The sequence below is a fragment of the Lactuca saligna genome, chromosome 5 (genome assembly GCF_052625555.1).
Source record: "Lactuca saligna cultivar CGN05327 chromosome 5, ASM5262555v1, whole genome shotgun sequence".
Lineage (NCBI taxonomy): Eukaryota > Viridiplantae > Streptophyta > Magnoliopsida > Asterales > Asteraceae > Lactuca > Lactuca saligna.
In genome coordinates this window covers 272273603-272294067 of record NC_136421.1, presented here as the reverse complement: position 1 = coordinate 272294067, position 20465 = coordinate 272273603, and the positions used below count along the sequence as shown (strand labels likewise).

Here is a 20465-nt window from a genome sequence, read left to right as displayed (position 1 = left end):
AATAAGTCTTTAAGATGATCAAGCGAATCGAAAAAAGATTAAAAATTTTTAGAATGCATCTCAAGGTTCTTATGTGGGAATTTCACAAGTCGATATCGTGTCTCGGTTATCCGTTAGGGATCCTCGTGCCAAAAAAACGAACATGTTCTTATTGCCATGGATTGGGTCATTATGCCACTAGTTGTTCCAAAAAGAAAGGTCGTTACCATACTATTAATTTTTCATGATTTTCCTAGTTTCATAATTATACTGATTATTTATTTAAATTTTCATGTATCGGATGAATCGTCGCAAGAGAAACAGTGATGGGATGATTTTCTTTTCAAGTTTTATAGTCTACTTCAGTTTTGGGACCTGTTTCAGAAGTTGCTTAGATCTTGCTTCATTTTTTATTTCCAGTTGTATAACCTAAATCATAACCTACTTCAGTTTTAGAGCCCATTTCATTTTTTTTTGAACCTGATTCGTTTTATAAGTTTTAAAACTTGTTTCAGTTCTGGAATAAATATTTTGAATGATGGATGTTGGTATTTTTGTCAATAACATAAGTACGGTTGGTGGTTGTCGAGGCCAACAAAATAAATACCCTAAATATTACTCACTAAAATAGTGTATAGTGGTAAAGGGATCATATCCACGGAAATTGGTTCAATTATATAACTCTATGATAATCTTGTTGTACAAATACTTGTAAAACTAAAATAAAATAAAATTTGGCGATTTTGATCTTTTGATATGTTTAAAAGAAAACTAGAATCACACTAAGATTTAAAAACACAATTCAACAAAAGCAAAGTTTGATGTAAAATCAATAAGATAAAGATGGTTGAGTTTGGACTTTCAATACTTGAACATTTAGCTAGATAATCATGAGAATACCAAGGTGCAATACTTGTGTTTATAATCTAACTTGGCTATAGCAATTTATACGCATAACTTGCCTCAACTCTTCTTTTGTATTAAAATGACTAGAGAAACTCATAGCATATTTCCTAAATCAAAGTCACAAAACTAATGAAGCATGTAATTTTGTGAAAATCAATTAGCATTAGGTTTTAAGAGTCCCCAAATCCAAAGATTAATCTATTGCTTTCATTACCACTATGGAGAAAATATTTTCTTAGTCTAAATGAAATGAAAACAAACATTTAAACTAATTGTTACTTGTTAAATTGAAGACACATTACTTAGCCAAGAATTTAACCAACAAAAAATAACATTCACATATCAATATTCATGACTAGAGATATATAAACATGAAGGAAGTTTTCATAGAAAATATAATCATAGATATTCGACACAAGTTCATGGAGTTCTTCAAAATAACCAAAACATTCAAGCAATTACATCCACGTCAACCAAATATGAGTCTAGCCAAGCATGGCCAAAATGAAAGAAATGCAAAGTAGATTAGTGATACCAAACATTGTTCAATATGCAAGTTGGAAGAAAAATTGCTCCAAGCTTCTAAATCTTCCAATCTTCTAGAGAGCAAAAGTGTTGTTCTTCAAAGTCTCTCTTTCTCTCTCTCTCTCTCTCTCTCTCTCTCTCTCTCTCTCTCTCTCTCTCTCTCCCCCCCCCCCCCGCTTTCTTCCTCAAAAAGTAGTAAATAGGTGTAAAAAATCGGATCTAAAAGTCCCCAAAAAGCATTCCACCAACCTTCCCAAAATAGAGTCAAAAAGTCAAAAATCCGGATTCTTCACAGTGCGATCCACGCGGACCATTTGTAAATCCACGCGGACCGCGTGGATTCTGGGCCATTTGGCCCATTTGATTGGCCTTCTAGTTTCTGATCCTTTATTTCTTGGTCTAGCCCACATGTAAAGGTTCTTTATAGCCTAATTATGTCTTCTTGGCTCTCCCAAGATGGGCCATTGCTTCCTTGATCTTGTATAGCTCAAAATTCTCTTCACATCATCATCATTCTTCATCTAAAATTAAGCCCAACTTGCTCCTTTGATTATGTTGACAACATGCCCAATCACACCAATTCAAGTCTACAAGCAAACTGCAAGCCTCCAAAAGTCCCGCACTTCTTCCATACCTCCAATGACAAATAATCTTCGATAAATCCTGCAAATAAGCTCAAAAGACTGGAAAGCACCAAATAAAGGAGAAAAATAACAAAAAGAGAAAATATGCATGAAAAATAACTAAAATGAGATGGAATGTACTAAAATAAACTATAAAAAGAAGTAAATAAAATGAAACTATCAACGGTGATATTATATGTCAAACGAATAAGTACGTTGATACTATATGTTAAAGTTATAAGTACATTGCTATTTTTGCTTTGCTTTTTTCTTTAAATAAGTGTCACAATACATACCTATGTAATAAAAAAATGTAACAAAACACATGAAGTACACAATACTATAGCCAAATCCAAAGAAAACTATGTTGTTATTTTTGCTTTGCAATTTCTTTTAAAGCAAGTGTGACAATACACATGAAGTAAAAAAGGGTCCTACCCAAACGTGCCAAATGAACAAATTCTCACTGGTATATGACTGGAAAAGGTTCCTACATAACCATACAGTTAAGTTCAAGATAGGTTGAGCGATGTACCTCAAGATCACCATCAATTCTTGGCTTTTTGTTCTGAAGACCAAGCCTATCTATTGAGATATAATACTTAATTGAGTTAGTTAAGGTAAGAATATTAGCAATAGTATGGTGGAGGTTGAATTAGTAAAAATTAGAACATACATGGTCATTAAGACACATGTGCAGGAGCAGGGGACATCTTGGTATTTGCAAATGGCCCACAAAACCAAGATATCTTACATATGCTACAAAGTTGGTAACAACACAACCACCGAGTGTTTACAGGGGATTAAGTGAATAAGTATAATGTAATTATCGGTAAAAAGTAGAAGTGTGCTACTATTATTGTAGAAATTATAAGGAAAAAAAAGTACAGTGTTGGAGGCCAGCCAGGAGGTGAAACACATAAGTACTTTGCTATTTTCAGTTGATTTTACAAGTACAAGTTCTTTACTTAGGCATTCTCACCAGATGCAACATCATTTGTCACTGTTTACATATACAGAAAGGTAAAAAATGTATTATTTTCCCACAAATAAAACTCAACAAATGATATTAAAATATACATATATGAGAGAAAATCACTTACAAACTTCCTTATTGAACAACATTAAGAAAGTGGAAAACAACAATTTCTTTCTCTGAGGCATTCTATCGAACAACATATATGCATTCCAACATCCAAAAACCTTAAATTACCTACTAACATTTAAAAATTTCCATACCTATTATCAAAAGTAATTTTTAAAATAATTGATTTTTATGCAATGATTTTCATGAAAAAAAATAGATAAACTTTTTGCGAACAATCATCAAATATCTAATATCCACACAAAAATAGAAAAAGATAAAATTATTGCTTCAAAGGCTTGTACATATTTTTACCTGGTAGACTAGTAATGCGATTTATAAAACATGGCAATTTCCAATGAAGAAAATAAGTAAGAATTAGAGCTATTCTTGACAGGAATCGTGAATTGTTGGATTTGCATATGACACTTCGCAATTGAGAGTTTACGGTGGAGGTTGAATCGATTTAAAAGATGTAGATTCATTTTGTTGAAATTTATGAAAATTTATACTTTCAACCATTTATATATTGTCGTTCAATTAAAAAGATGAAGAATCCAATTACATATATGATGATTTTTTTTCTTCGACTAACCAACATGATTGATTCCTAGAAGTGGGAAAATCATCCGATATCGAAAACAAATGAAACAATATATGATTATTAGGGATTTCAGTCGAGTGTTGCAATTAGCTCAAAACGACAACTTCGGGTGTTGCAATTAACTCATACCGAAAACAAATGAAACAATATATGATTATCAAGGAATTCACCTTCACCACTCACCATTCCACTAAACCTTTTGCCCCTACAATCATTCATAAGTAGTTACAGTTACACCACTGTTGTTATTAGGGAACCAGGATACTACTATGTCACTTGCCCAATTCTCCTCGCTTTCTTCTTTCACATTTCTACCACCGCCTATGCCAACCACTCGGGTCCTTCCGATCCGTTGTTTCCATACTTGACCATCCACCTCCACCAGTGCAACAACCTTAAGTAGCATATTAAATTATATCGTTATTGCTTGTCTTCGCGCCAAAAGGTATCATCCTCATCATCTAACACTCTCTGCTCAATTCCCGTGTAATGAATTTTCGATTTCAGGTGATTGTTGTTTCCTCGCTATATCAATAATTCCAATTATCATGTAATTCTATCCGTTCATGCGTGTGTTTATGGTGTTTAGCCCGGATGTGGCATTGGAAGCTGCAAAGGCTGCAATTACGGGTGGAATATCGGTTGTAAGTATGTTGTTGTCGTATTGTTAGTAGAATTAAGGATTGAAAACTTGAAATTGGTGTATGTTTTCTTCTTTGGGTGAGTGAATTCATGCAAAGTTCCACCTAAGCTATGCTCCCAAAAGAAATAGCATTCGTACTTGACGTAGACCTGGCAATTTCAGACACAAAGACACGAATCTGTGAGAGACACGAAACGACACGAATACACGACATGAATACATCTTAAAAATTGAGATAATGCTTATTTCTCATCATGTAATCGTATCGTGTCAAATTCGTGGCTGACACGTTTTCATGACACGAATTGCCATGTCACCTAAGATTCATATACAAAGTAACTTCTCAATTCATTATTGCAAATTTAAAATTCTTATTAATAATTTACTTGAATTAGGTTGTTAGTTCTAAAACAAAAAGCATATGAAAACAGATTCTGTAATTAGCATCCAATTAAACTTTCTGGGGTGATTTCACCTTGTAGCTCACAGTGTTCTTGAGTATTGCCCTTGTTAATTGTGATAACTTGCATATACGATAAAGTAGCCAAAATGAATGAAAGTAAAGAAAACTAAATTAATGTAATACTTGTACTTTTCACTCTCCAATGCTTTTAACTCACATGATTAAGCTAGAATAAGTATGCAGTGACAAATTATAATTATTAGTTTAATTTACAAATAAACAAGGCCTTAATGGATGTAATTGTGATGTTTTGACGTAGAAGCAATGTTTGTTGATTTGTAGCTGGAGATTGTGGTTTCTACCCCAGGTGTTTTTGAGGTTGTTTAACATAAAGCCACTTGTATAAGTTACGTGCATTCCATACATTTCTGGTTGATGATCTTGAAAGTTTATAGTTTCCCATATTTTTTATTTGATAGGTTTTACATCAACTGGTGCAGGATTTTCCAACCACAACTCTAGGGGTAAGTATTCCACAATCATCAATTGTATGATCATTTTTTAGTGAACTATTTTTGTCATGGATGAATTCTTAACATATCTTAAATTCTTAATGCTCTAACATGTTCCAGATTGGCACTATTTTAAATATTGAGGATGTAGAAAATGCAAAAAAAAAAAAAAAAAAAAAAAAAAAGTCGGTGCAAAATTCATCATGAGTCCTGCAATTGTAAAGGCATGTCACAAATTATTACAACAATATAACGTTTGTGTACTATTTTTAAATCTTCTGTTAATAATGTAAATTGTTTGCAGGGTATTCTTGATGAAGACAGTGATGATTCGTTATATATACCTGGTGTAATGATCCCAACAGAAGCAAGTATACAATCATATTTGTTAATAGAAAAAACTAAGGCATTTGTAGAGTTATATATTATCTGTAAAATTATTTTGCAGATACTTTCATTATATAATGTTGGTGCCAAAATCGTGAAGGTATACCCTATTTCTTCACTTGGTGGTGTTGGATACATAACAATTGGTAGGTTATAATGATATATACTATGTTTGTTACACATCACATGATATGATATGACATGATATGATATATGTGTTATTATATAGATTTAATTGGTGAATATATTTGTGAAGGAGCATCAACGATTGTTTTATCTGATGTTATTTTTGAGAAAGAGGCGATGGCTCAAAGAAACTTCACTGTAGTTTATCAACTTGCAGCTTCACAAGGCAATGAAGATGTAGAAAGGTGTTACTATTTACTATAGCTTCTTTGACTGTTTTTACTTTTTTACTTATTCATATACCATAATATCTGATTATGATTTATGCATCTCATGAAGCAAATTATTTGAAATTTTGTAGGCGTAAACGCCTTGCTGTTTCAATACCTTTTTCTTAATAATTACTTTATATTATTTCAACATGTTGGAGTTGGATCCATTTGATGCCATTTTGAAATATAAAAAATGTTTCAATATCTTTTTCTTAATAATTACTTTATATTATTTCAACATGTTGGAGTTGGATCCATTTGATGCCATTTTGAAATATAAAAAGATAATACAAATTAAAATTCAAATGTTTTTTTTCAAGTATTAGACCATCCCTGACTCTTAACAGTATCTTTTACACCAAATGGATAAAAATGGTTTGAAAGCAACCCTTATATTTATTAGTTTGTTACAAACTTGACACGTATTTTTTTTTTATCACACTAACTATAAATTATATTGTTAGATACTGGTAATGAAATAAAATTATTCATGTATAATTAATTATCATATTATTGAAACAACAATTATATTAATAACACTGGTAACAATATTAAGTATACGTTGTTATTGTACAAGCAATAAACTAAAAATAAATAAGTTCAAAGTTGAATGATCAATTTTTATAAGTAAAACTTTACACTATGGCCTATGGGTATGTTCGACAACAAGATTTTGAGAACTTCTAATAGGAGTTTTCACTTTTATTTTTAAGAAAAAAAAACTCGAATTAAAGAAAAAGTTTAGTTTGGAGTATGAGCTTAAAATTTTATTTTAAATAAACAACTTATAATCCAAAAGTTACTTCAAATAATTTTTGAGAGATTTTAGTTTTTAGTCTTTGGGTATGTTTGATAAAATTAGTTGGAAATTGTAGTTTTTATTTGTGTTTAGATTTAGGCAAGAGTAGTTTTAAGTTTTCAAAATATATAAAATTATAAATTAAAAGCTCCTAAAATTCTAAAATCTCCCAAAAACTATTTTAAATAGCTTTTGGATTGTTTAATATAAAAACTAAAAGCATAATGAAGTTTAATCATTAGTTGAAGCTTTTTTTAAAAGCTAAAAGCTTTCGAAAGTCAACTGTTGTAAACAAATAAAGTTAATAAGTTTAGCTTTGAGCTTTCAAAACGTACATAAATAAAAAAAAAATATAGCTTCGAGCTTTCAGGTAGTTTTGGGCTCAGGACTTTTGGGCTTGAACCAGGCCTTAGAGGCTTGGACTTACGTAGAGGTGGGCCTTGACCATTTTGTCTATTCTACAACCAATAAGTCCTTTTACATTAACTACACAACAAAAATATAACATAATATAAACGAACGTAGACCCATTAATCTCTTTTAGTAGTATTAAACTGTCGACGATAGTTATTGAGTCTCATCACATACAGCTATATTTTGTCAATTTGATTGACTACACTATTAGAAAAACACGATAACTAAAGCAAATTAATAAAATAACTTCAATACCATCTATCTTCAAAAGGAAGGCTCATCTTCATCCTCATCCTTATCCTTGTGATTAAATAAAAAATGAGCCACTAACAACGAAATTGGTGCATCTGCTTTTTAATTCCAAAGTTCAATAAAACTATAGGCTAAAAAAACAATAACCCTAGTTTACATGCAAGACTTGCAATAAAGAAAGAAACCCCACTATCACTTCATAACGACTCTCCTTCTAGACAGTTTGATATCCTAACCAATTCGTGTCCCACATGCCTTAATAAGGCAATAAGTAGGGTGGATTTTTTCTAAAAATAGAGATGCCTATTTCCTCAAACAATAGTTTTTCCTACACAACAGATTTTGTGCATTTCCATTAAAATTTTGTTATATAACTTTGGATCTATAGGGATGTTAGTTAAATGCTCCTGATCTCAGGTATAATTTTTTTATATACAATAATGTTTTGTTTTTCACAATTTATACTACAATGTTTACTTTTCTTAATCAATAAGTCAATAAAGGTTTATGTTCTTACCAATCTATGTAATTGATACCAATTAGGAGTAAAATATTATAAATTTTGGTCATCGTATGCAACATGATTACGTGTTGTCTAAAAAACAACTCTATACCATAAAATAATAACGAAACGTCATCAAGTAAACAAAAACTTGATTTTTTTTTTTTATAAAGTTATGTACTTATATATTAAAGCAAAATTTTAAAAGTATTTTGGGATGAAAAGGAGATTAAATTCAAGGGATATTTATGGTTAAAAAAAATGGTAAACCAAACCATTTGAGTGGCTCACATCAACCCGCCTCCTACATAAGATGTCAATAACGGAACACTGATTATATTTTGGATGTTATATATATATATATATATATATATATATATATATATATATATATATATATATATATATATATATATATATATATAATGAGAATGATAAGTTATTATACAAAATACCATTTTTTTGCCATTCTAGAAAAACTCACATTTGACAAAATAATCATTTTGGCTCATAATTGTTATTTTTTTGTTGTTGTTTATGGTGTTTTTGATAGTTTTAACATTAAAATATAAATAAGACATTTGATTTCTTTTGAGAGAGAGAGAGATGTCATGTCTAGTTATTGCTGACAAAATTCATATTAAAATTTATTTGCAGGATGCTTAAAGTATAACAGGTGAAAAACATTTGTCTAATCCTGCTTAACAACGTTTCTAACGGATAAAACATGAAACCTTATATTAGATTATAAACATAGATTGTTGTTGTCTAATCTTGCTTGGCAATGTTTCTAACGGACAAATTAAACATGAAACCTTAGATTTGGTTATAAACATAGATTGTTGTTCAAAAACTATCATTCTCTTTAGTTCTTAAAATAATTTAAGATACCAGTTCAAATTAGATCACTTTTATACACATTGTATAATCTCCTAGCATCTTACAAATAGATTTTGATATACATTACAAACAGGAACTTGAAACATTAGTCTTTTTTTTTTCAAACAAATCAAATGTTTTTTTTTCATATTCACATGTTGAAAATCATTAAGAACATTATAAACAACAATAAAATAGAACATGAGAATTATGAATCAAAAGAAAAAGGTTGGTTCAAATGGAAACATAAATTGAGTCTCAATGGTATATAAAAATATTATTACAGATCAAATCACTTCTAAAATTAAAAATATTCTAAATAGAAAAACATGAAAGTTAAATTAAATTTAAAAAAAAAAAAAATTGTCACATGTGAGTCTCTTTTTAGGGAAAAAAAGGTGAGAGTTTTCCAAAAAAAAAAATTGTGTAAAACCGGGAAATTACCACTAAGCTTGCCAAAAGTGAAGAATCGAAAATAGCTGAAAATACAATGTTTTTTTGAGGAAACAACCAAGAGAGTTAATCCAAAAAAATCAATATATAAGGTTTTTATGATATTAATCCATTTGAAAAATGATCATAATATTAGGACTTCCGTTCCGGATTTAATGTTGTTTTTGAAAAACAAATATGTGAAACATGACATAAAGGTGTATCAGAATATATTATATTTGACCGGGTTTTATGATCCAAATGAATCATTCTGAATTTCATCCCTATTTAAAGTTGATTTCATTGTCATTTTGCATCAACCCCTCTCAAAAACTTTTTCTCAACCCTTTCTCCGAGGAGATGTTTGGATTCACTGAGAATTCCTCGAAATGCCAGTCGACAATTGTCTTATATCGTAAAAAACTTTGTTATATTTCAAACCTAATTATGTGTTCCGATTTAAATGTGCAGGTCCAAAAGATATATTTTATAAGGTTTTAATATGTTACGAGCTTTTTCAAGTTGCAACGTTAATATATTATCTATTTTTTATTTTATGTTTGTTATATTGCACTGGTTTTGAATAGTAAGTCTAAATTTAGTTGTATGATGCTACAACAAAACATTCAGAAAGACCTGCATATGTGTTTCGATTTTAATAAACGAGTCCCAAAGACATCTTTTCTAAGGTTTAAATGTGTTACAAGTTTTTTCAAAGCCGCAACATTAACATAACATCTATTGTGTTTATGTGTTTGTTATATTGCACCGGTTTTAAAGAGTAAGTCCTGATTTAGTTGTACGTGGCCAAAACAACATTATGAAACATTGTTCTTGAAGACTCCGTTGTATTATAGACTAAATCATCACATTCAAGCTTGAATATGTGTTCTGATTGACGAGCCCAAAAGGCATATGTTCTAATTAATGTACTCCTAATTAACGTCATATATGTGTATATGTATTTGTGTCTATATGTAGACAAACTATGAATGGTAAAAAAATTCTAAAAAAACATCAAGAAAAATGTTACCTTTTTTTAAATTCCTTTTTATATTCCTTTGTATGTTTTAAAGACCCCAAGTGCGCATAGAAAAAAAAAATCTAGGTTAGTAGCTTAGGGACCGAAAATAACCAAATATAATTCCTTATATTTTAGGCTTGGTTGAGGGTGTCGAGAGGCCTACTAAATATGCATACTAAGCGATTCAAAACATCATTTGCAAAAGACATCGGGCCAATCTGTTGGCCGCAAGTAACAGAGTACCTAAATCAAGTAGACATACAAATGATATTCTATTTAGTTACAATTCAAGTTTTTGGTTTAGGGAATATTTTGTAATGCATTGTATTTCGTTAAGATTTAAGGTTTATGTTGCACATGTGATGTGTAAAAATATATTTTCTTATTTATTTATGTTATATGTATTTCTAAAACTATTAGTATGAATTACTAATAGTATTTATGTTATAACATAAACATTAAGCTAATTTGTTATGTTAGATGAATTACTTTTCGGCTAAAGTCGGTGGTATTTGTATATCTCATTCTTAGCCAATACATATGTAAATACACATGCAATGATGCGAACATCAAAATAAGTATGAATTGTGTATCTCAATATCTTGAGACGTTTGTCCAAAATAAATTTGCCGAAAACATGTCCGATATATCATATTTCAAACCATTTTATGTCAAATTAAGTCTACCCACCAGCACTTCGGAACAACTTGCTCTTTTCCAGAAATAAAATATTCAAAGACTAAATGATCATTTCACCAATAATGCAAAAACATGGATTTTTTTTATTTATTTAAATCCAAAATAAAAATTGGTGATTTTAGTCAATATCCCCTTGTATGAAACCATTTTATGAAACAAGAGACGATGGAGAGAGATTGCACATTCTCCTTTCTTACCGTTGCCACGTCAACCTCGCGCTTCTTCTTCTTTTCTTTTCTCTCTCTCTCTCTCTCTCTCTCTCTCTCTCTCTCTCTCTCTCATATCAATCCAAAACACAATTGACTTGAAATCCACATTGCAAAATTCGTCCATCAGATCCATCAAAAACCCTCACCAAACTCCCCAGATCTCCCACATTTTACTCAATTCCTAAATCAATCCCAAACATCCATCATCATCCATGTAAACCCACAAAACTCAAATCCCACCAAACCCTGCAACCTCCCTCCTTCGATTTAATGAAGGGAGGCAGCACAAAGTCACAGACACAGTGGTTTACGATCGGCCTCGTCTTATCATGGTACACATCCAACATTGGAGTACTCCTTCTCAACAAATACTTACTCAGCAACTATGGATTCAAGTACCCGATCTTCCTCACCATGTGCCATATGACCGCTTGTTCTTTGCTCAGTTACATCGCCATTGTTTGGATGAAGATGGTGCCTCTCCAAACTCTTAGGTCTAGGGTTCAGTTTTTCAAGATCTCCGCCCTCAGTTTGGTGTTTTGTGCCTCCGTCGTTAGCGGAAATGTCTCGCTTAGGTATTTGCCCGTTTCCTTTACGCAGGCCGTCGGTGCCACCACACCATTCTTCACGGCGGTGTTTGCCTATATCATGACTATGAAAAGAGAGGCATGGTTGACCTATGTAACTCTCATCCCTGTCGTCACCGGCGTTGTCATTGCTAGTGGGGTAAAAATACCTAATTTCATTCTCAATTCTCAATTCTCAAAACTCAAAATCCTCATCTGTCTGATTATTTCATTTCGTGATGACAGAGTGAACCGAGTTTCCATTTATTTGGTTTCATCATTTGTCTTGGCGCCACAGCTGCAAGAGCATTAAAGTCGGTGCTTCAAGGAATTTTGCTATCCTCAGAAGGGTAATCTTCTCTTCTTCTTCTTCTTCTCCTTCTCGATCTCTCTTAGTTGTATCCGATTGATTAACAACATAACATATTGTAATATTGGATTGATTTGAAATATGATAACAGGGAGAAGCTAAATTCCATGAATCTTTTGTTGTACATGGCTCCAGTAGCTGTTGTGATCCTGCTTCCTGCAACATTATTAATGGAAGATAATGTGGTTGGGATTACTATAGCTCTTGCCAGAAAAGATGTGAACATTGTGTGGTATCTGCTGTTTAATTCTGGTTTAGCGTATCTTGTCAACTTGACCAATTTCTTGGTTACGAAGCATACAAGTGCTTTAACTCTCCAGGTATATACAATACTATATGATATGAATGCTTCCATTCAGGGAAAATGTAGCTGTAAATCTTATTAATGTTACTACTTAATACATACCAGGTTTTGGGGAATGCTAAAGGAGCTGTAGCTGTTGTGATATCAATTTTGATATTTAAGAATCCAGTGTCAGTAACAGGGATGCTAGGTTACTTGCTTACAGTGTTTGGGGTGATTTTATACAGTGAAGCCAAGAAGAGGACCAAATAAACCTCCTCCATATTCAGTTAACCTTTTGTATTCTTTCACTTGATAAAACAGTTTCCATATATTTTGTTTGATTTTTAGTCCCAATTTGTTGTATACCTTCATGTGATTATGAGTTTACAGTTATACTGTTGTATAAATACTTATACAATACCCTAGAATCTCAATAAAGTAACATAAATACCCAATTGTTTCGTACTGTTTTTCTTGTGTTATGCCGAGTTACAATTTGACAAAAGTTGGTTTTTCTTGAAATAGTCTTTAATACTTCTATTTTGTTTTAAACCATAGTGTTATGTGTTTCTGAGAAATATGAAATTTACCTTTCTTTTAAGGTGCTAACGTGGTATCACGTTATGCTGATGTGTCGCCATGTCATGTCCAAATAAGCAAAACCAACATGTTGCGTCTTTTAAATTTGTAATCTACTAAAATTGTCAAATCAAAGTTATACCTTACACTAAGCTTTAAATTGAAAAACAAAAATGTTAGATATTTTTAGAAAATAACCCTGATATTTAATCACAAATTCATTGAGTTAAACATTAATCTTAAAGTCAAACATTGGTTACAATCAATTAACAATTTCATCCAAAATTTATCCACATGTTTTGACTTCTTCATAGTCGATTTGACATATTTGGGGTTGCAACAAAGGATATCTTGTGAATTCCATCATTTATTGTAGACTTTAATGAATATGACTAGTTTTTGTTAATGGTTAAAATCTCAGTTTAATCATCATATAACATTCATTATGTCAAATAATTAAAAAAAAAAAACATCTCTCCTTATTATTGCTATATTGCAACTTCTCGTGTACTTATATATGTTTTTAATTAGTGCTTTTTATGTAATTGTCATCCTTTTGCAGCTTCCCAAACAACTCCAATATTCCCATTCTTGACAATCCAAAGGTCTAAACAACTATAAATATTAGCAGCATACAGAGTATCCTTTCTAAGGTTTTAGAGAACACCCTTTTAGCTTCCTCAATGAATCATGATCAAAGTAAAGGATAAACCATGGGACACAAGACAGTAGAAGAAATTAATTTCTTTTCAAACATTTCATCAAACACTTGCTTTGCATATCCAAAATTCTCCACATTTTCCATACGCACATATTACTAGATACAAATGAAAACATGAAAATTTGGTTAACTGTAATGAGGAATCTTGAAGTAATGAGGAATCTTGAAGGCAAATACAATCTTGACCACATTCCCACAGTACCAAAAAAATGATGAAATTGTATTTGAGACAACCATGTAACGATGCTAGGACCCAATCAGATGGGCTAGCAACATTCATCTACTGAGCCATGGCTAAACCATGAAGAAGGCAAAATATGTAACCTCTAAGGCATTTCATCAAACAGTTGGCCCGCATCTCTAATTTGGGCACCTATCCATATGACCTTGCAGAGGAATCATGGAGAAATAGAACCTTAGGCAGCCTCCACCGGAGAAAAAAAAAAAAAGATGAGATTGTCTGTCAGACAACCATGTAACCATGCCAGGACCATAATAATATGGATTGGCAACGATCATCTACTGAGCCATGGCCGAGACCATGAAAATCTGTTAATCACGCTCTGGTTACATGGTCGTGATTCATCAACCAGACATGGGTTTCTGTCTTCTTAGGAATCAAGAATACAGAGGTACGAGCCTATAGAACAGATCCTGTTCAAGTAAGGTCGTGCTTCATCTTCTCTCTCAACTTTCTATATAGCTGCTCTGATTTCCAATCTGCACCAATGTGGGATGAAGTCATGAAACAAATCGGATCTAAGCGGCTAAGCCCACGTACGCCTCTTTCCTCTTGGAAAATGCAATCTTCCAAATACAAATGTTTAAAAAAAAAAGTTAGCTTTTCTTTTCATTCCATATAACTACTATTTTTTTATTTGAATAAACTTTAATATCGTGAATCTAAGTCTGAATATACGGACATATCGTAGTGTATGAAATATCATATTTCAAATTTTTTATGTTGCATTTCAGTGACCTTTTAACATTCCAAATTTTAGTTTGAAATTCAATATTTTGGTCAGTGTGGTCGTTTCGGTAAATCCGAAAAACTAAGGTTATAACAATCATGTGTTTATTTTTGTGATTATCTCTTTTATTTATATAACGGAATGAACTTTATCAATTTATACAACAATATTTAAAATCCCATTAAGCCTACTTCCCTTAAAACCCCTCCAATTTGGGAGTAAGATTATGAGAGAGATCATTCATCCACTTCTATTCTTTTCTCTCCAATTCCTCCAAAAAAAAATCTCGATAACAATATACGTTTTTTTTTTTTCAGTTCTTTTCACTGCCTTTCTCTTCTCACTTTAATTTGGACTCGGGAACAAGGTGTTAAAGATGGATTATTGTTCTTGATTGTTTGACGGTTACGGTCTTCAAGGTTATAATATGGTTTGGTTATAGATACACAAATAAATGTTAAAATATAGATTTAATGGTGTGTTTGTTTCCCTCATCTCGTTTAGACATCTTAAACACAAGTTTACTTTGACACCAATCTCCTCTTCCATGCTTCTATCGGAAGAACAAAAGGCGAATTAAGTTCATAACCAGAATGTTCAAAATTTTCACTTGGATCATTTAAGAAACAATCAATGTTACTATTGAGGAAATCAACACAAAGAATGTCGTGGATGATGAAGCGATCGTGGAAAAGGCACATGACTTGACGACAGTCATAGTGGCTTAAGTGGGGGCTTGTGTGGTATCTATGAGATTAACCCCACCGTCAGTCATTGCCGAGTGCCCTTTTGAGTTACTTGACTCGCAACAAGTAATGTTGTATCACACAAGGCCATTTAGAGTTTCGAGATTGGAGAAAAGGATTGTATAACCCAAACGATTGAGAAGTAGCTCGAAAACTACATCTAGCCACTTCTAACCACAAACTAATCTCTATGACACAATCCAAATAAAAAACTCCTCCAATACAAAAGCAACATGTTGGAAAATTCAGGGAAAAGATTAAAAAATATATATTATTTTACAAGAGTCATGATAATTACCAAAGTATAAAGCCATTACCTAAAAATGGAGAATAACTACATGTAACACCCCAAATTTTAGCCCAGAATTTCCAATTAAAAAATTAAGTGTTTATTCAAATCACAACTACAAGATCTTAAAACAGTTATCATAGTATCATTAAAAGTTATCATGTGCACAAGTCCCCCATTGATGCGATGCAATCGAGTTGTACTCTTCCTTTAATATAAGAAAACTTGAAACATGTAAACCATAAATCCTAAGCACAAAGCATATTGAGTTCCCCAAAATACCACACACAACACATCACAAATAAACAATTATAGGTTATCAGCAACCCTGAAGACTACCTGAAGTTTTAGTGGGCAAACAGCACGCCCGGTGGGTTATCAACAACCCTGGAGACTATCTGAAGTCTCAGTACACAATAACACATATCACAATGTAACAACCCGTGATTTTTCAAGTCAATAAAAGTCAAACCCTTCAAATGAAATTTGAGTTTTAATGATTTAATTAAGAACCTAAGGGTTAAATATGATTTAAATTATATAAATTATATTTTTATATAAGTATTTGGAATAAAATACACTTGAAAATCAACATTTTTCCCTTTGTCAAAAAGTCAACGATCAACGAAAGTCAAATTCAACAAGTCAAACTTCAGGCTGAGTACGCCCAACGTACTCAACTCGTACGCATGGCGTACTCACCATCCAGAAACGGGACCCCATACGAGTATGCATAGCGTACTCAAAGTTAGGCCCAACGTACTCAGCTAAATGACACTTTTCCATTAGGTGCTTAATCTCTTAAGTCCTTTCATCCAATTGTAACATTCAAGTTATTGGTAAGTTTCCTTTTAGCCCTTTAATGCAAATTCTTTTCATTTTGGTCATTGGCTAGTATGTGGGGGCGTACTCTATGAGTACGCTTAGCGTACTAGCTATTTGTTGGTCGCGGGCATTACTCATATACGTTAGGCGTACGCACAGTTTGGGCAAACCTTAGGGTTTGCACCCTATTTAAACCTCATTATAGCACCTCTTGGACATGTTTGACCAACCTCCACCTCCCTTTACCCTGAAAAGGAAACCTAAGTGCTTCTTGTGAGTTTTGAGCTTGTAAGTGTGATTTTGGTGGTGTTTTTGTAACATCCCAAAAATTTCAAAAAATTTAAACTTTTCAAAACAATCCATTTACACTTATCATTCCTCTCTTCTTATTACCCCATACCCACCATATACTCCCCTAATAGTACCTATTCACAATCTTCAACCCCGCCTTCAAAACAATAGTCGAAACTTCTACCCTTACCATCCCCTACTATCTCTGTTCATCTTATGCAAACCCGCCTAAAAATGGTATTGTACGAGCAAAACGACTCTTTACTCTCAGTACTCAACATATTTCTCCCGTTCCGTCGAATCATAAAGTTGCTCTATGTGATCAGAATTGGAATAATGCTACACAAACCAAGGTTGTAAAAATCGCTTGATGGTCGATTAGTGTTAAGGGATTAATCGGTCTTGGTGGGGATTAATCGGGGACCACAAATTATTAACAAAATATTAAAATTAATCAAATATTAATATATCTTAAGAAAAACAAGTACTTCAAAATTAGAAAATAAGAAATTTGAAATTTGAAATTTTGAGAATACGAAAATATAAACATTTTGGTATAAATTTTGAAAATTTGAAAATTTTGGGGTGAAAAAAAAAAGTTCGATTTTTTGAATTTTTTTTTTTACTATTTTGACTTTTTTAACGGATTAATCCCGCCAATACCGATTAATCCCACCAAACCCGATTAATACTAAATTTACGATTAATACCTTAATCATCGACGGTTGGAGAACGCAAAGTGATTAATCCCGATTTCTGCAACCATGATTGAAACTGAGATTAATGCTTTACTTAAACAAGAAACTTGGGACTTAGTGCATGAGATTAATGCTTTACTTAAACAAGAAACTCGGGACTTAGTGCCACGCCCACTGATGAAAATATTATACGTTTCCATTGGATTTTTAGACACAAGTTCCATGCAAATGGTACACTTGAACGATATAAAACAAGATTGGTGGTTAATGGCAACTCACGGATTGAAGGAATTGACTGTGTTGAAAATTTCAGTCTTGTAGTTAAACCTGCTACAATATGCACGCTCCTCAGTTTAGCAATGAGTCAAAATTGGTCTATACATCAACTTGATGGCAAAAAATGCATTCTTACATGGCGATCTAAAAGAGACAATGTATATGCATCAACTGCCCGAGTTCTTTAATTCCTCCTATCCAGATCATGTTTGCAAACTTCGCAAATCACTGTACGGTCTGAAACAAGCACCACGGGCTTGGTATCAACGGTTTGCTACTTACCTTTTGCACTTGGGTTTTACTTGCAGCAAAAGCGACAACTCCTTGTTCATTCTTCGTCGCCAACAAGAATATGCCTACTTGCTTCTCTGCGTGGATGATATTGTTCTCACTACTTCTTCTGACTCTCTCAATACCGCTCTCATTGTTGTTCTTAAAACCAAATTTGAGATGTCTTATCTTGGCCTGCTATCTTATTTTTTGGGTATTTCCGTTAAACGAACAACTAATAGTATGTTCCTCACTCAACAAAAATACATGGAAGAACTGTTACATTAAGCCAATATGTCCACTGGTAAACCTGTTTCTATAAACACATAACCCGGATCCGAACTCGTTTATCTTTCATGTATATTGTACACATGTTAATTACCTTTTGATTTTCTAGATAACTATAGAACTAGTCTTCCACATTTGTTGTAACAGATCCAATACATTCGGATCTCTGTGTAAATGTACCTATTTCATTCTCAGTGAAATACAAGTTCTTTTCACACATTTATATGGTATCAGCCAGGTCTCCTTTCTCTCTCTAAAAATCACCTTCTCCCACTACCGATTTCATGGCGACTGAATCAAATTCCTCCTCTTCTGTCGTCAATTCTCTTCCCCTCTCCACAAATTCCCTAACCCTAGTCCAATTCCCTTCTTCGCTGAAATTAACCTCCACAAATTACATGAGCTGGAAAACCCAAATTGAAGCTCTACTTTACGGATTGGACCTCTACAAATTCATTGACGGTACCCATCTCCCTCCGTCACCTACTATCAACGAAGAAGGTGTATCCACCCCTCACGCTGATTACCCAGCTTGGTTCCGCCAAGACCGCCTTCTTTTTGGCGCCATCGTTGGTACCCTTTCCCCCGCCATTGTTCCTTTGATCACAGGTGCGACCTCATCTCTTGAAGCTTGGAAAATCTTATCCAATACCTATGCTAAGCCTTCTAGAGGCCACATCAAGCAGCTACAGCACCGACTCAAACAAACTACCAAAACATCTTCTTTATCCATCACTGATTATATGCAAACCATCAAAACCATTGTTGATGAATTAAGCATATTAGGCAAGAAAATGGATCAAGAAGACATTACCGATGCCATCCTCACAGGTTTAGACTCCACAGCCTACAAACCCGTTATTGAAGCTATTCATGCCCGTGATACCCCCATTTCCTTCTCTGAACTTCATGAAAAACTAATAAATCATGAACTCTCTCTCATTCAGACACCCTCAGTTCCTACCTCTATTCACCAACCTACCACTGCCTTTGTTGCCAACAAACGACCCCCTACCAGATCCTGGAACAACCGACAAACAGCCACAAACACTCCCCTCTTACCTACCCCTACATCAGCTCCACACAAAACAAATAACTCACCACGCCCATTTCTTGGAAAATGTCAGTTCTGCTTTGCTCAAGGTCACTCCTTATCCTCCTGTTATTCATTCAAGAATAAGTATCCTCAGATTGCCTTGCCATCAATATCTCGCAACACATACACTGTCAACTTGGCTCAAGCCCCTGTTCCCTATACTCCCAACAACAATCCATCTTGGTTATTTGATAGTGGAGCCTCTCATCATGTGACTAATGACCTCAGTGCATTGTCTCTCCACACACCTTACGACGGTACTGATGAGCTGGTTATTGGTGATGGTTCGTCTCTCACAATCTCTCATATTGGCTCTTTTTATCTTAAGTTTTCCAATACATCTTTCAAATTAACTAATGTCCTCTGTGTTCCTTCTATCTCCAAAAATATCATCTCCATATCTCGTTTATGCATTGATAATCATATACTAATCCAATTCTATTCATTCTATTTTTTTATCAAGGATCTCAAAACACATCAGATGCTACTCCACGGAATGGCTAGTCAAGGAATCTATGAGTTGCGTTCCACTCATCCACATTTGGCTTTTCTCTCCAATAAATCCATCCCTTGGCATCACAGGCTTGGACATCCACATATTAGAGTTTTAGACCACTTAGTTTCTTCTATTCCTGCAATTATTTCCTTGAAAAACAATTGTAATTCTTGTTGCATTAATAAAAGTCACAAACTTCCATTTCATCATACTTCTCTTACTTCATCACGTCCACTTGAACTCATCTTTTCAGATGTTTGGACCTCCCCAATTCATTCAATAGATGATCACAAATATTATATCATTTTTGTCGATCATTTTACAAAGTATACATGGCTGTACCCATTGAAACACAAATCTGATTCTTTAACCACATTCATAAAATTTCAAAAACTTGTTGAAAATTTCTTTCAGGTCAAAATT

At 33.1% G+C, this 20465-nt stretch overlaps 1 protein-coding gene, 1 non-coding gene and 1 pseudogene across 2 annotated transcripts; 2 read left to right on the top strand and 1 right to left on the bottom strand.

The window, feature by feature from the left end:
• The first annotated feature begins 3941 nt into the window (after positions 1-3941).
• Positions 3942-6190, top strand: LOC145046682 (uncharacterized; annotated as a pseudogene).
• Positions 6191-11228: 5038 nt separating this feature from the next.
• On the top strand, positions 11229-12961 carry LOC145047844 (putative sugar phosphate/phosphate translocator At3g11320). Its single transcript, XM_078996208.1, has 4 exons — positions 11229-12000; positions 12087-12190; positions 12302-12530; positions 12620-12961. The coding sequence occupies exons 1-4, from the start codon at positions 11545-11547 to the stop codon at positions 12764-12766; spliced, it is 936 nt and encodes a 311-aa protein (XP_078852334.1). The 5' UTR covers positions 11229-11544; the 3' UTR covers positions 12767-12961.
• Positions 12962-14253: 1292 nt separating this feature from the next.
• On the bottom strand, positions 14254-14468 carry LOC144999331 (small nucleolar RNA U3). Its single transcript, XR_013660841.1, has one exon. It is a non-coding gene; the product is annotated as a small nucleolar RNA U3 (small nucleolar RNA).
• Positions 14469-20465: the final 5997 nt, after the last annotated feature.

Coding starts and splice junctions, on each gene's coding strand:
- LOC145047844 (XM_078996208.1), top strand. CDS start 11,545: ATGAAGGGAGGCAGCACAAAGTCACAGACACAGTGGTTTACGATCGGC. Junction 12,191..12,301: donor ATTTTGCTATCCTCAGAAGG/GTAATCTTCTCT, acceptor ATATGATAACAG/GGAGAAGCTAAATTCCATGA. Junction 12,531..12,619: donor CAAGTGCTTTAACTCTCCAG/GTATATACAATA, acceptor AATACATACCAG/GTTTTGGGGAATGCTAAAGG.